This window comes from Cavia porcellus, unplaced genomic scaffold (assembly GCF_034190915.1).
Source record: "Cavia porcellus strain 051 isolate PalLab524CR breed Dunkin Hartley unplaced genomic scaffold, mCavPor4.1 scaffold_21, whole genome shotgun sequence".
In the NCBI taxonomy this organism is placed as follows: domain Eukaryota; kingdom Metazoa; phylum Chordata; class Mammalia; order Rodentia; family Caviidae; genus Cavia; species Cavia porcellus.
In genome coordinates, this window is record NW_026947504.1 from 32,653,050 (window position 1) to 32,666,880 (window position 13,831).

The 13,831-nt window shown below is 41.9% G+C and overlaps 1 protein-coding gene across 2 annotated transcripts in view; it reads left to right on the top strand.

Moving 5' to 3' along the window:
- The window catches only part of Atp8a2 (ATPase phospholipid transporting 8A2), a 627,840-nt gene that overhangs the window by 199,901 nt on the left and 414,108 nt on the right, over positions 1–13,831 (top strand). For both annotated transcript variants that reach the window (XM_063232530.1, XM_063232531.1), the window contains exons 19-23: positions 377–426; positions 2,101–2,170; positions 3,977–4,061; positions 4,903–5,042; positions 6,870–7,008. In XM_063232530.1, coding sequence (XP_063088600.1) covers positions 377–426; positions 2,101–2,170; positions 3,977–4,061; positions 4,903–5,042; positions 6,870–7,008 — 484 coding nt within the window. The remainder of the gene's footprint in view (positions 1–376; positions 427–2,100; positions 2,171–3,976; positions 4,062–4,902; positions 5,043–6,869; positions 7,009–13,831) is intronic.

Below are 13,831 nucleotides of genomic sequence, written 5' to 3' on the forward strand. Positions count from 1 at the left end.
TTTTTTGGCAGAAAATTGAGGGGTCTCATGCAGTTGGGGACATAAACTAACAAGATGTATGCATAGAGCCTTATAAAATGTGTAAAATCCTGACTGACAAAGCATAACTGGCTACAGGGTTCCTGAAGGTGCAGTGTAGCTGGGGTCTCCTTCTTTTGTGGCTGTCCCGGCCAACGGTGAGAGCCCTAGAGGTACTTGGAGAAAAAAGCTTCTACCATGCCAGAAGAGGGCGCTGGGATCCCATCAGATGGATGAGAGAACAGCTCTCAGCTGCTTACCAAGGGTCAGAGGATGGGCAGAAAGCATTTATGATCCAGGGCAGATGCTTTGAGATTTTACTGTTTTGCATCACAGGTACCTGTTTTTCTTACTGCAGATGGGACAGGAGCAGACATTTGGAATCCTTAATGTCTTGGAATTTTCCAGGTATGTTTCTCTTTCAGACACTTGGACTTTTAATATCTATTTAACAACTTCATTTGCATATTCACATGATTGTTTGATATGATTAGAACCTGAGCATTAAATATGGTAAATACACCTCCATCACCCCTATTCTTGGAATTTGTGACTTTTAGTGAAAGAAAGTGAAGTAGGTCCTTTTTTCTTTATTTTTTTACACTTTCCTGTGCTTCCTTCCCCTTAGCTCTGGTGACCTTGCATAATCTGGGCAGGCCTGTCTGGATGGGGGAGTGTGTGAGGGTGTTTTTGTTGATGCTGGTCCGAGCCCCTGAGATGGTGCCGCCTGCCACACCTGACACTCCTCTGGGGCTGCAAAGCCGACACCTGATGACAACTCAGATCAGTTCGTCCCATGAGAGGCCATGTCCAGGTCTTGGACTTATTCCAAAGCATTTTTCCCAGCTCAGTTTTTTTTTTTTTAAGACCTAGAAATATTTGTTGGATTCTTTTGTTCCCCTGGAAACTTCACGATTTGTTATGAGGAACCACATTTTAATGTTGGTGTTTTTCTTCCCTTTTTAACACTGTTGGTTAATCAAGGTTTTGTTTCCTCAAAAATATCTTTTCCGAGTATTGAAATGAGAGGGTTTTTAAAGAACCTGTTGGCTCATGGTTTGTCCCTTTTGGTAAGGTGTTTAATGAATGTCAATTTTTATATCATTGTAGGAAATTCTTTGTAGGCCGAGTCTTTCTTTTAGGACTTTAACTTGGACTTGGTGGGTCAGAGGCCCTTGCGGTTGGACACACAGTGAGACAGACCTGATAGTGAATAACAGGGCAGTTCATGTAGGAAGTGTGTAGTCAGAGACCGACTACGCATCTCTCTGGCCTTTGCGCTGCCCCTCCAGATTCTCTTGTTGGAAACTGTGTTGCTTTGTGGCTGCAGTAACTGGAACCGTCAGTGGGTGGTCAGACAGAGTATGAAGGGAGTTAGATAAAAACATGAATATGGAGAGACAAGCAGATGCATTTTTAAAGACTGTGGGAAGGGAAGACGGAAGAGAGCTATCATATGTGGGGATAGTGGTGGCTCTGTTTTAGTTGACCCCTCGTTTTGCTGACACCACTTAGTTCTGTGATTCCCTTTTGGGGTAGTTGTTGGTAACCTGCTTTATTCATTGAGAAATCGAAATGCCAGCTAGACAATTTTGCTAAGGTAGCTGGGGAAGAATGCGAATCCAGGAGAGAGTCCTTGTGGTCAGGATGTGGGAATTTATGCAGAGCTGAAGACCTGAGGCCTCATTCTTTGGTGCAGATGGTGCAGTGGGGAATCATCAGATGAGGAGGCTGTAGAGAGGGGTGCCTGGGCCCCGCTGGGCTTGGGGTGTATTTCAGAAGGGTGAAATGTCAGTGAAGGTGCTGGAGGAATGGGCAGGGGAGGAGCGTGGCGAGTCCTGTGTGCTGGGAGCCTGGTGTGCAGGGAGGGTCAGTGAGGATGAGGGCAGCCTGCCAGAGTGGGCGAAATGGGAAGAGGAGGATTTGGGCAGAAGGCGTGTGGGGTCCAGGGCATGGGGAATGGACTGTGATGCCAGGTGTGTGCAGAAGTGAGGGAGGAGGGCGGAATGGGGCATCTTCTATTCATCTATAGTTTTTTTCTATGGAGCAGACCCATGATGAATATTTTTTTCTTTCTTACAGTGACAGAAAAAGAATGTCCGTCATTGTGCGAACTCCTTCAGGACAGCTTCGACTATACTGCAAAGGCGCCGTAAGTGTTCATGTGGTAGCTCCAGAGCCCAGAGCTATGGGCTATTTTGTTCATCAGCTGCTCTTCCTGCCTGCTGATGCCTTGTCCCCAGTTGTTTGCTCTTCAGGCCCCATGGGGTGGTGATAGCCACCAGGCAGAGACAGCAAGGAGGGTGTGTGTCCAGCCAGCTGGTGGTTTCAGGGGGCGCAGCTCAGCGCACGGTGCAGAGGCTGTGGAGGCTGAGCACCGATTCCAGCTTTAGCGCCATCGTGTGGGGACCCTTTGTAGTAACTCGCGTCGGCTCCTGACCAGCGTCTTTAAATCCCCCGCTGGATGGTGGTCTTTTAGCAGCTGTGCTTCCGTCACTGTGATTTATTTTTGGTCTGTTGCAGTAGGTCCATAGGGAGTGTGCATGAGTGACCGCATTTTTGGTCAGTTTCCTGGGGCAGGCATTTTGTCCTGTGCGCCATCCACCCCAATCAAACCGAAAAGTGCAGTCTGTAAGGAAAGATGTGTCCTGTTAAATGGTCCGTCCATGGGTGGAGGGAAAGAACCTTTAAGCTTATGTTATGGGCCTATGTCATGCATATGATATATAGTGAAAAATCTCACTAATCTTTACCAGTTGTGAGGGAAAGGGTGGTTAGTATGTTATGACCAGAGATTAAAAAATGGGTAATGCACAGGACTTCTAAAGGCATTGTATCTGGACCCGTAACAGAGTTCTGATGTTAAGATGCATCCCTGATACATTTTTGAAAGTTAACATCTGTGTTCTCAGTACCGCAGCACATAGTCAGTGAGAGGCAGCAGAGAGAGGTCAGCTATAAATACGGAATGGTGCAAATGTGAAAATGCTGTCAGGGTTATTTCATTTTTGTAGAATTTAATGACTGTATCTCCAAACCTGCCAACCTCGTTTTAAAGTCAGTATCCTGATACTGTGCAGTGTACAGCATATCTGATCGGTTGTCTGTGGCGTCTGGACCTCCAGCCCTGCTTGTTAGCTGCGTAGACGGTCACAGGATGCGGGCTTCATGCACCCACTCAGTAAGAGCGGGTTTGGTGCCTGTGGGTTGCGCCCTCCCTGTTGGGGTGACTGCAGTGGCAGCAAGCAAGGCTGACCCTGAGGAACTCAGGATGTGTGTTTCACTCTTCATTTCTGAATGGGAAGCCTCTAACATTTCTGTATCACAGGTGGAGCATCTCTAATCCAAAAATCCAAAATGTTTCAAAAATCTCAATCGTTTGATCACTGACCCAAGTGGAAAGTTCTCCACCTGACCTCATACCAGTCCGAATGCAGGCACAGGGAATGTGTAGTGTAGACTCACCTGCAGGCTGTGTGTGTAAGGTGTACGTGGACAGGAATGAATTTTGTGTTTAGATATGGGTCCCCACCTCTAGGTGTTTCATCGTCTGTGTGCAAAAGCTATTGTAAAATCTGAAAAAAAATTCCAGTCTGCAGCACTTCTGGTTCCAAGTAACTCAGACAGGGGATACTCCGTCTGTACTTCATGATGAGGGTTTTCAAACTGTGAAGTTGGGCACTGCTGTGTTCTTGATTATCCTATTGCTGCCTAGGAGCCCACCGGGGTTTTACTTGGCTTTTAAGGTACATAATAACTTCTGGTTTTGTTGGGCATATCCATACCCAGTGTTTTTCAAAGCTCATGCCTCAGCCCAACCAAAGACTCTGATCTTACCTACTCAAGTATTTCCACGTCCATTAGATAAACACAATTAAATCAAACCACATTTAGCATGCTGACTGGAAGATTTCCTTACAGGCTTGCCAGTCACAATCAGTGTTTCCCTATTTTATAGGATAATGTAATTTTTGAAAGACTTTCAAAGGATTCAAAGTACATGGAGGAAACATTATGCCATCTAGAATACTTTGCCACAGAAGGTAAGCAATGTTTGAAAATGTTGTTTTTGCTCCTTGAAGCTGTACTTCTAAGTGTTTATGGCTGATGCTTGCATAAGACATCCTACTGGAGCCGTATTTGACTTGCTTCACAGAAGGATATTCTTCAGGTGCCTACCTTGTCCCCTCCCACTGCCACATTTTGTGCCCATGGCAGTGACGAAATAAGTGGCAAAGACCAAATTCAGTTACCAGATGTGACTCTAAGCAGTAGCACAGAAGGAGGGCTGGGCTAACTCTGCTCATGTGGTATCATCTTGTCCCCTTCCTGGAAAACTCGTCATTTCTCTGTGCCTGTTATCATTATGACACTGGCTTATCCAGGATTTAAGGAAATAATTCACTGAGCCTACAGAGAGCAGGAAAGGAGCCCTCTAGATTTTCCCACAAGTGGGTGTGATGATCGCTGGAGTGCACGGGTCGCTGCTGCTGTCTCCTGGTATGATCACCTGGAAGAGGATGCGCCAGTGTGTTCACCCCAGGGCGTGGCTGCCTGGAAACTCGGATCTTTAATGCAACCCCATGGTGGGCTTTTAATCACTGCCTTGAAATACACGTCAGCTTGGAGATTCCTGCATTGCATGTATGCACCGTGCATGGCTTCTCACTCTCTGCTGTGCAGCAGTTATAGAATTTGTAGAAGAGTCTTTCTTTAGAGTAGAGCCCTCTTCAGATTTCCTCTGTAGATATGTGAGTGCTGAATTAGAGTGGCCTGAAAAGCAGACCTTTCATTATTTGAGCGTGGGGACTTAGAGGAAGCCACGTAGTCTCTCTTGGGATATGAATGACAGCATCCACTGTCCATTCACACTGCTGTTTGCAGGCTTGCGGACCCTCTGTGTGGCCTATGCCGACCTCTCCGAGGATGATTATGAGGAGTGGCTGAAAGTCTATCAGGAAGCCAGCATCATCTTGAAAGACAGAGCCCAGCGGTTGGAAGAGTGTTACGAGATCATCGAGAAGGTGACCACACACGGAATGACTTTTCTGCTCCTACTGAAGGCCGCTACTGCTCACTGAACAGAGTCTGTGAACAGGAGTGCGGCTGCTACATAGCGATGCTTGCCTTTTTCTGAGTGTCTTGATCAACCCCTAGCTTTGAATCATATATGTGCTTTAGAAACACTTAGTATTCATGGGTTATCTGAAAGATCCAGCCACCTTCAGCAAACCATTAATGAGATCCTAAGATCTATCAGGAAAAAGGAAAGAAAAAAGAAATATCAGGTCAGAAATGGTGTGAGTAACTTTCTGGGTGCCTGAGATTACATGTCATAAGATTAGGTCACCCTGTTGGGTTACGTGAGCCTGTTAGGTCACCCTATTGAGAACATTGTGTAGTAGGATGGTTAGATCTTATACATATGGATTGCAAGAATATTTATGCTTCATTGTCATTGTTATTACTTTTAGTTATAACTCAAGAATTAGATTATTTTGTACTTCCTTGGATTCCTTTAAATTTGGAAACTAGGTTTCATCGTTTCCTGTTGGTGTCAGGAAGCACTGGACCATTTTTCCAGTTTCTCTACATCTAAAGACATCATGTGTTTACTGTTTTTCATTCATTTACTTTTTAAAAATTCCCCTTTGCTTTTTCTGAGTTCTTGCTAGAGTTTTATATTCAGTTGTTCATATTCAGCCATTTTGATGGAATCTTAGTAGCACTGATACGACGAGTTCAAGCATAAATTTTGTCCTGCCTTACTAGTTAAAAGAAGATGAGTTAGCTTCATTAATGTTTGCTCGAGCAAGGCAAAGTTCTAAACAGAGCAGCCCTCCTGATGGCAGAAGACGTCTAGGGCTCGCCTCGTGTGAGGCTGTAGATGTAGCAAGATAAAAGAGAGTGCCATACAGAAACAGCTGAGTTGGTTTCAGTCAGCATTGCCATATATGAACATGTGTCAGTGCCTGATTGGCTGGACATGTAGCTTCTGTCATGTGAGACTTGGTTGCTTAATTGTAGAGGTTCACTTTTTGGTTGGGTTGCACTTCACTTACCAATCTAGGTTATAGTTGTTTACCATAGAGAGTCCACTTTGAGTCAGATTTCATAACCTGGTATAGAGACAAGTTCAGGCCAAGTTTGGTTTAACACTGGAAATATCCAAAACTACTTTTAGAATCAGAAAAACGTAATCACGCGGGTACCATATGCAGGTGGTATTCATGAGATTCAGTGCTGGGTCATAGAGAGACCCAGACAAGGTCAGTTAGGGTGCGCTGGCTGGGCCCTCTGCAGTCTGCCAATAGGTAGGCGGGGCTAGAGTACAGTGTTTCAGCACAGTGACGCCCATTCTCAGTGTGACTGCTTGGCAGAGTACTATCAAAGTACATATTTTATAGCACCTAATCTTAGGACACTTCGATGGTTTCCCTCTAGCTATTAAATGTGCTGGTGCATACACAGATCTCTTGCTACTATACCTCCAGATAAGAGTTTCATCTAGATTCAGTTCTTCTCCTAAGGAAAATGCAGCATGATCTGTATCAGTGGAATGAGAGGAAGAGCTTATCCACTGTTAACACAGTAATTACCTGTGTGTGCACTGGATCCGAACATGCTTCGGGGCCCAGGGATGGAAGACAAGCGCTGGTTGCCAGTGTGTGGAGCATTCCCGGCATGGTGCAGAGTGTGGAAGGCCCACACCTAATAGTATTAATCACCTATAGACCTAGGCTGGGTGTAGGGATTAAATTAACTGTCTCAGAACTTTCTGGTTGGTTTGGTTGGAGTTTTCATTCATTAAATGGGACTTAATTTCTAATCAGAGGTATTTTTCAACCTAGAATTTACTGTTACTTGGAGCCACAGCCATAGAAGACCGCCTTCAGACGGGGGTTCCAGAAACCATAGCGACGCTGTTGAAGGCAGAAATTAAGATATGGGTATTGACGGGAGATAAACAAGAAACTGCAATCAACATAGGTAATCGGTTTTTAAAATGATTTCCTGGCGCTGGCATTTGTTTCTTAAGTGTCTTGTAGGCATAGCTAAGTGTTTAGGTGATGTTAGAGAGGAAATCTATACTAAGGGGCAGAGAGTTTACCCAAATCCAGTGAAAATGTGGTTTCACGTATTGTCTGCCAGTTACACACTGAAACCTCCATGGCTTCCTGGAAAGAATGAAATGCCCTGAGAAGATAGGATTTGAGTTGGCAACTGTGATTTTTGTATTACTTTCTTCAAAAAATTTTACTCTAGAGGCTATTTTACTAAATTTAAATATGTACCATTGTTATAATTGTAACCAGTTTTAATCATTTTACCAGCGAGTGTATTTTTTTGTTTCATATCTTTCTCTTCCCCATCTTGGTTGACGACCATCCTTGCTCAGTTTCCCAGATGTGGAAATTGAAGAAAGGGAACTTAAGTCAGAATCACTGTGTTAAAGAAGCACAATTTAAGCTTAAAAGGAGTTGAAATAACTAACTTTTTAAACAGTATAACTTTCATCATTTGAAACTATCTATAGTTTCAAACTAACTATAGTTTTGAAACTATCTCTGCTTTGGTCACCATTATGACACAGGACCTGGTGCACAGGAGATAAAATGAATTCACTTGTGTGGTACAATGCCATTATGGAAACCATCTCTTTACTGCTGCTTTTGGAAGAAAATATGTTAGAAAAGCTGAGCTCCAGTGAGTGTGGTGCTTTGCAAAGTAGTCTCCTTGGGTGCAATATTTTGGTTTTGAGGCAACCCTTGCCTCAAAATCTACTCTTTTGAATTAGCTCTGCTCTGAGATAACCTCAGTTGTAGATAACACATGCTCTAGGGATGAGTCTCATTGTTTAGAAATAGGCAAATTCCATGTAATCATTTCTTATTGATAAAGCGAATTGAGATACAAGTTACCAAACAACACAAATTCTGATCACAAAGAATGACATGAGTTTTTGTGCACAGTTTTTAAGGCATCAGGTGTTGACCTCATCTCTGAATTTGTGTTGTTTTTAACTCAGTTGTATGGTTTGGAGATCTCATTAGTGCTAGGAAATAAGACCCCCCAGCATGACTCTTTGATGGTGTGTGAGTGCCATCTTCATAAGTGAAGAGCAGGGCATTTGCTTCTGTGTGCTCTCTGTGTTGTGTACAAGTTAACCCTTCAGGTCTCATTTCTCAGGCAAATTTGACCTGAAACAACTATCAATCTATGGTTCCTCTTAATCCTAGAAAGCACACCTGCTGCCCTGAAATACCTAAAACTTATTTAATACATATGCTTTCTGCCCTCTTAAGGTGATATGGAAAAATGGGCATAACCCCTCAGGTTACAAATGAGCAATCATGGTGAGCTTTTTATTTCCACAGACCTTGAGAGTTCCTACTGGACTTGTGCTGTAAGTGCACTCTTTGCTCCGGACTTAGCTTCTGTAAGCACTCAACTGTGCCTGCTGCGGAAGCTTGTGGGGCACCCGTCAGCCGTGACACCCTGCCCACGGGGAGCACACGTGGTCATTTCCTTGCTTTGTTTTGCTACCCCTGAGCCTATCAGTTTAGCTGAGTTGGAATAAATGTAAGGGAAAGCAAAGGGCTGAAAATCAACCCTGCAAACACCAATGGGATTCTGACTTGAAAAGGAGCTTTGCTTGCATTTAGTAAGCCTCTCCTGAGCTCTATACGGTAATTGACAACCATCCAAATACTTGTAGAAATACTGATTGTTTTGTACTTTAGCAAAGAAGGTCTTTAGACCAATGTCATATGTGTGCTGTTGGTACCAGAAGTAGTCACATCCATCAGCTGCTTCTTAATTGATCTTTCATAGTGACTCCTCTTCAACATCACTCAAAGATGGTGCCTCCGACTTAAAAGCTGATGATAGTGCCAAAGTTTTCAGATTGATACTGGAAGTTGCCTCAGCTTCTATATTATCTGTGTTATCACACTCAAACTCTCTTTGGAGTTACTCAGTATGTTTGTAACAGCCAGGGAATCAGAGTTCCTTGAAGAACAAAGTCTGAATGATTTTTTGATTTCAACCTGAAAACTCAACTTTGTATCCCTATAATGTGGAAGGACTAAGTCTCATTTAAGTGACATTGAAGGTATCCATTGAGCTTTCAAAAGAGCATGAAGGTTCAGGGAAGCAGATCTGTTTAGACATTTCTTTAGACTTAGTGTGAACCACGAGTGACAGCTGTCAGCATCGTGAGATCATGCTCTGGATAGAGTACAGAGTTTTGGGCAGTGTTTGGTTATACAGTCCTTCTTCTCCTGGTAATAGCAAGGTGATCTGTCTCCTGGAACCCTGTATATATTTGTGCATTCTGTGTATGTTTTAGGGCATCTAACAGATATTGCAGAAGAATAACACTTAAGTACCTTGCGGTTCTGCTTTGAGATGGATGTAGGGGGAGAAAGCAAACTGGTAGTGCCTGGCTAGTGCAGGCTGTGGGGCTGCCAGTATTCCCTGAAAGCTCTCTTTTCTGTGTTTGCATGTGAAAAATCTTAGTTTGCAGTCTTTCAAGGTTCTGCTTTCCTTAAAGACTAAACTCACACTGAAATCTTTTGGATTTTTTTTTATTTTGGAATATTTGCATAAGTATTACAAACTGACCATTACTAATCCCAAAATCTGAAATCTAAAATGCTCCAAAATCCGAAATTGATCAGATTTTAAAGTATTTGCGATTTAAAATTTTTGGGTCATGGTGCTCCAACCTGTGCTACAGAAACCTATGCTACATCTCAGTGCTCTTAGGTCTTGCTGTGGGGATTAAAGAGATTCTCAGAATTTTCACAAAAATTGGTTTCTGAAATTTGAATTAGAAGACATGGAAAATGGTAGGATAATTGGATAGTTCATTCATTTTAATATGCATATATTTTTAAATCTTCTAATATCCTTGAAATTGTATATTTTAGAACACTGTTGCTTACACTTTTAATTGGCAGCATTTCCTATTTGTACATAGCGCAGGAGTTTACCTTTAGATTTGACGACATTTGTTATGCTTTGTGTTTGGGGTTGTTAGCTCTTTTTATCATTTGTGTATACACACAGATGTAACGTATTTTGAGAATTTATTTTTAATGTGTGACTTTCCTTCATACATAAGAAGTAGACATACTTAGTCAAATTCAGTTTCAGGACATTTGTGTCTCCTGGGATCCAATGAGTTCTATGTAGATAGAGGTCATTTTGCCCACAGGTTTAGCAGTTTGATACTCTTATGTTCTCAGGTTTATGCAATGCTAGAATTGAATTTGTGCTCATTCACTGTGTTTGGGAATTGGCAGTTTTCTTTTTTAGGCTAAAAATTTGGTATGAACTAGTCTGAAGTAAAATTTCAGGTGCAGCCTTTGTGGTTCGCTTGGTCATCATTTTCTTATTACGACCAGATAAAACGTCTATTAATAAATTGTACAATACATATGAAGTTTTCAGAGTTTATAATTTTTTTCTAGTTGGATGTGGAGTGAGCAAGAATAAAATCCAAGTGTGCATTCCATCTTAAAGTAATTAAATTGCAAATAGCTGTTATTTTAAATCATTTCTGACTTGCAATTTTGAGGCCTTCATTTCCCTGAATCTTACTATCTACCACTTGATACTTTTAAACCACTTTATTAAACAGTCCTACAAGTTGAATTAAACTATTTGTAAAATTAGTTTTGTATTCTGAGGTATATAGGATAAATATGGGGTACATATAGATTATCATAGCTTACTTTTGAAAAGCACATAAACATGGGGCTTACTGCCTATGTGTGCTGCCATATTCCTTAAAAGGAAGATAATTCCCCATTCTCAGGTGAAGTTGGCTGGGCCAGATACAACACTGGTGGTATTCTCGGTGTTAGTGTTGTTTTTCATAAAAAATCTAGACTAGCATTGTCATCAGATACTCTACTAGATGCTTGGGTGACTTCCATTCTCTGATTGCCAGAAAAATTACCAAATGATATAGATGAGAACATTCTAACTGCATCTGTTTTAGTTGCTTTCCTCTTTTCTGAGACAAAATACTTGATACTTGTACATTAGAGGAGGGAGGGTATAATCTCTTCCTTTTGTAGAGATTATAGTCCTCTGTAGTTGACTGTGCTCAGTCCTTGCAGCTTTCCTCAGGCAATCCACATTCCTGGCTTTTTCAATTTTCTTGGCTTTCTACTGCACCTTTGGCTTCACACTCACAACATCACACACTGCTCCCTCGGGGACACACTGCCTGGCCTTCTGTGCCTTCTTCTGAAATCTGGGTGGAAGCCTTCTTGACCCCACAACTCTGGTATTCTCCAAGCAGCTAAAACTGGCACCTTGTGGATGATGCCAAATCTACCACCAACTGAATCACTAGCCAGGCTTCCTTCTCTCTTAGTTATAGGGGTTGAGTACCTGGATTTCTGAACCAAATCCTGAGTAATAGCTTCCTTAAGCTGCCACCACTCTGAAGTCTGGTATTCTGGGTGCTCTTTTCTCAAGGCAAAGTCTATATCACCTTTACAGTTTTGAGGCTGTAAAGAGTGGAGTCCTGTTGCTTCTTGTGAGACCATTCTTTCTAATGTCCTCTTCTTTTTTAGCAACCAAGTTCTCCTCTGCTCCTTATTTGCTATAGGACTTTCCTTTCTGGCCAAACTCAAAATATTGTAAATCATTCTGTTGTGCTGTGGTCTTTGTTCATACATCTGGCTCAAAGATCCCAACAGTTGCAGTGCCATGCCTCAATATTAGATTGCATTGAAATTTCTCCTGTAAGATTAATTAGTCCACCATATTCAATCTCAGTCTTAGGGAAAATCTCTGGATTAGGAGCAAAATGAAGATACAGTTTCTGCCAAAGCATACCACATGTGGTCTGGAGTTCCAACAACCAATGTGAGTCTTGTTCCTAACCAAAACCTCCTGAGCCTGGTCTTTACTGGCTGCATTTCTATCCATATTTCAGTCTTTTGAGCTCTCCAATCAAGTTCAGATTACACCATTCCATGGTTTCTTATTCAGCAGGCATCCCCAAACCTTCCCACAAGCCTGTTCGAAAGGCTTCTGAACCACATGGCCAGATAATGTCACAGCAACAACCCCACTTCTCTGGTACCAAAATCTGTCTTACTTTTCTTGTTGGTGAAACAAAATACTCAACACCCACAAGTTAAAGGAGGAGAGATTATTTCAGCTTACAGTTTGTAGAGGTTTCAGTCCATAGTTGGCTGACTCTAATGTGGGGTGATTTGGCAAAGGGTCATGACAGAGAAGAAATAGCAGCTCATATGAAAGCTTGCAGGGAGCAGCAGAAGCAAGCAGCCAGTTGGTCTTTCCTTTTTATCTCATACAGGTTACCAGCCTTTTGGGACAGGTGTTAGGATGCTTAAAATCTGAGCACTTAACCATGACACTAAATACTCACTATGCAGAAGAAAAGTTGAGAGTTGCAAAAGACCAGGGAAACTTCATGGATGAGACAGGTTTAAACTTGAGCCTTCAAGAATTCCTAAAAGAAGTAAGACATAAATAACTGCATACAATGAGGACCCAATTTGGAGGGTGTTCTTCCATGTGATGAGGGTCTCTGACAAATGCCTGCATCTAAAGGGAAAGAGACCCCCAAATGTGGTTCTGTGAATGAGCCCTCGGCTCTCTGATCTCTGGATGATGAAAGACACTTAACTGGATCTCCTGGCCATCATCTAGAGTAGCGTAAGAGACAGTATTTTGTCATCTGTTCCTGGGGCCTGCCAGTGTTTTTTATCTGTTCACACTCAAACATGGATTGAGTAGAATCTCTGTGAAAATGTTTAGAACCAACAGCCATGAATGCCAAGTGCAATCACAATAATGCATAGGTGGCCTGGCTGGAGCAATCTCAGAATACATGGTAAGGATGGATTTTTTTTACCCTTGCAAAAATGTCTCTGGGAAATCTGAATCGTTGGCTATATGAGTTTGCCAAATAAATAAATAAAGACACTGGTTGAAAATATTAAGTTTGGTTTGGTAATAGCATGAACTATTATTGCATTGTCTTAAAATCAATCCTACTCACAGATTAGGTAATATTTAGGTTTCTTTGAATATTGATTACACTCAGGTAGTAGAAAGACTAAACACTGTAGTAGTGTATGCCGTTAATTTCAGCTGGGGTAAGAAGTAAGATCCCAGAGGTTCTCTCCTCGTCGTTCTATAGCCATCTTGTTAGATTGCAAGATTAAGGAGCTAGACCTCAATTTACAAGAGTGGATTGACTTTCCGTGCTGGCTCTTCTCCAAGAGTTGATCTCATTTTATCCAAAAACATTAGAAATCAAGCACACCAAACTTGGATTGACATAATTTAATTTGCCACATTAAGTCACAGTTAACTGAACTAACTTCTATGATCTGTCTAGGGCAAGTGTTATATGTGATAATTATCTAAGCAAAAATCTCACTTCATTTTCCGCATTTAAAAAACATATCTGTTTCATCTCAGAAGCCTTTACCTTTGTGTACTTAAATTCATGAAAATGTCAGTAGTTTTATTTATTACCCTCCTGCTGTGGCTTGAAAAAAACACTTAAGGTTTCTCTATAATATCTTTGCATGGCTTCAGTTGTCAAATGGCATTTTGCTTAAATTGCAAAATATAAAATAAAGCAGAAACTAGGGGCTTAAAAATTACAGCTTGCTTCTGCAGCTGTTGTTCAAATAAAATACTACCAGTAAATCCTTTTGCATTAGTTATACTAAATTTATAACAGCCTATGTGGCATGAAGTTGCTGGAAGTCTCTGGGGTGAAGAGGAAAGCCCAACTTAGAGGAAAATG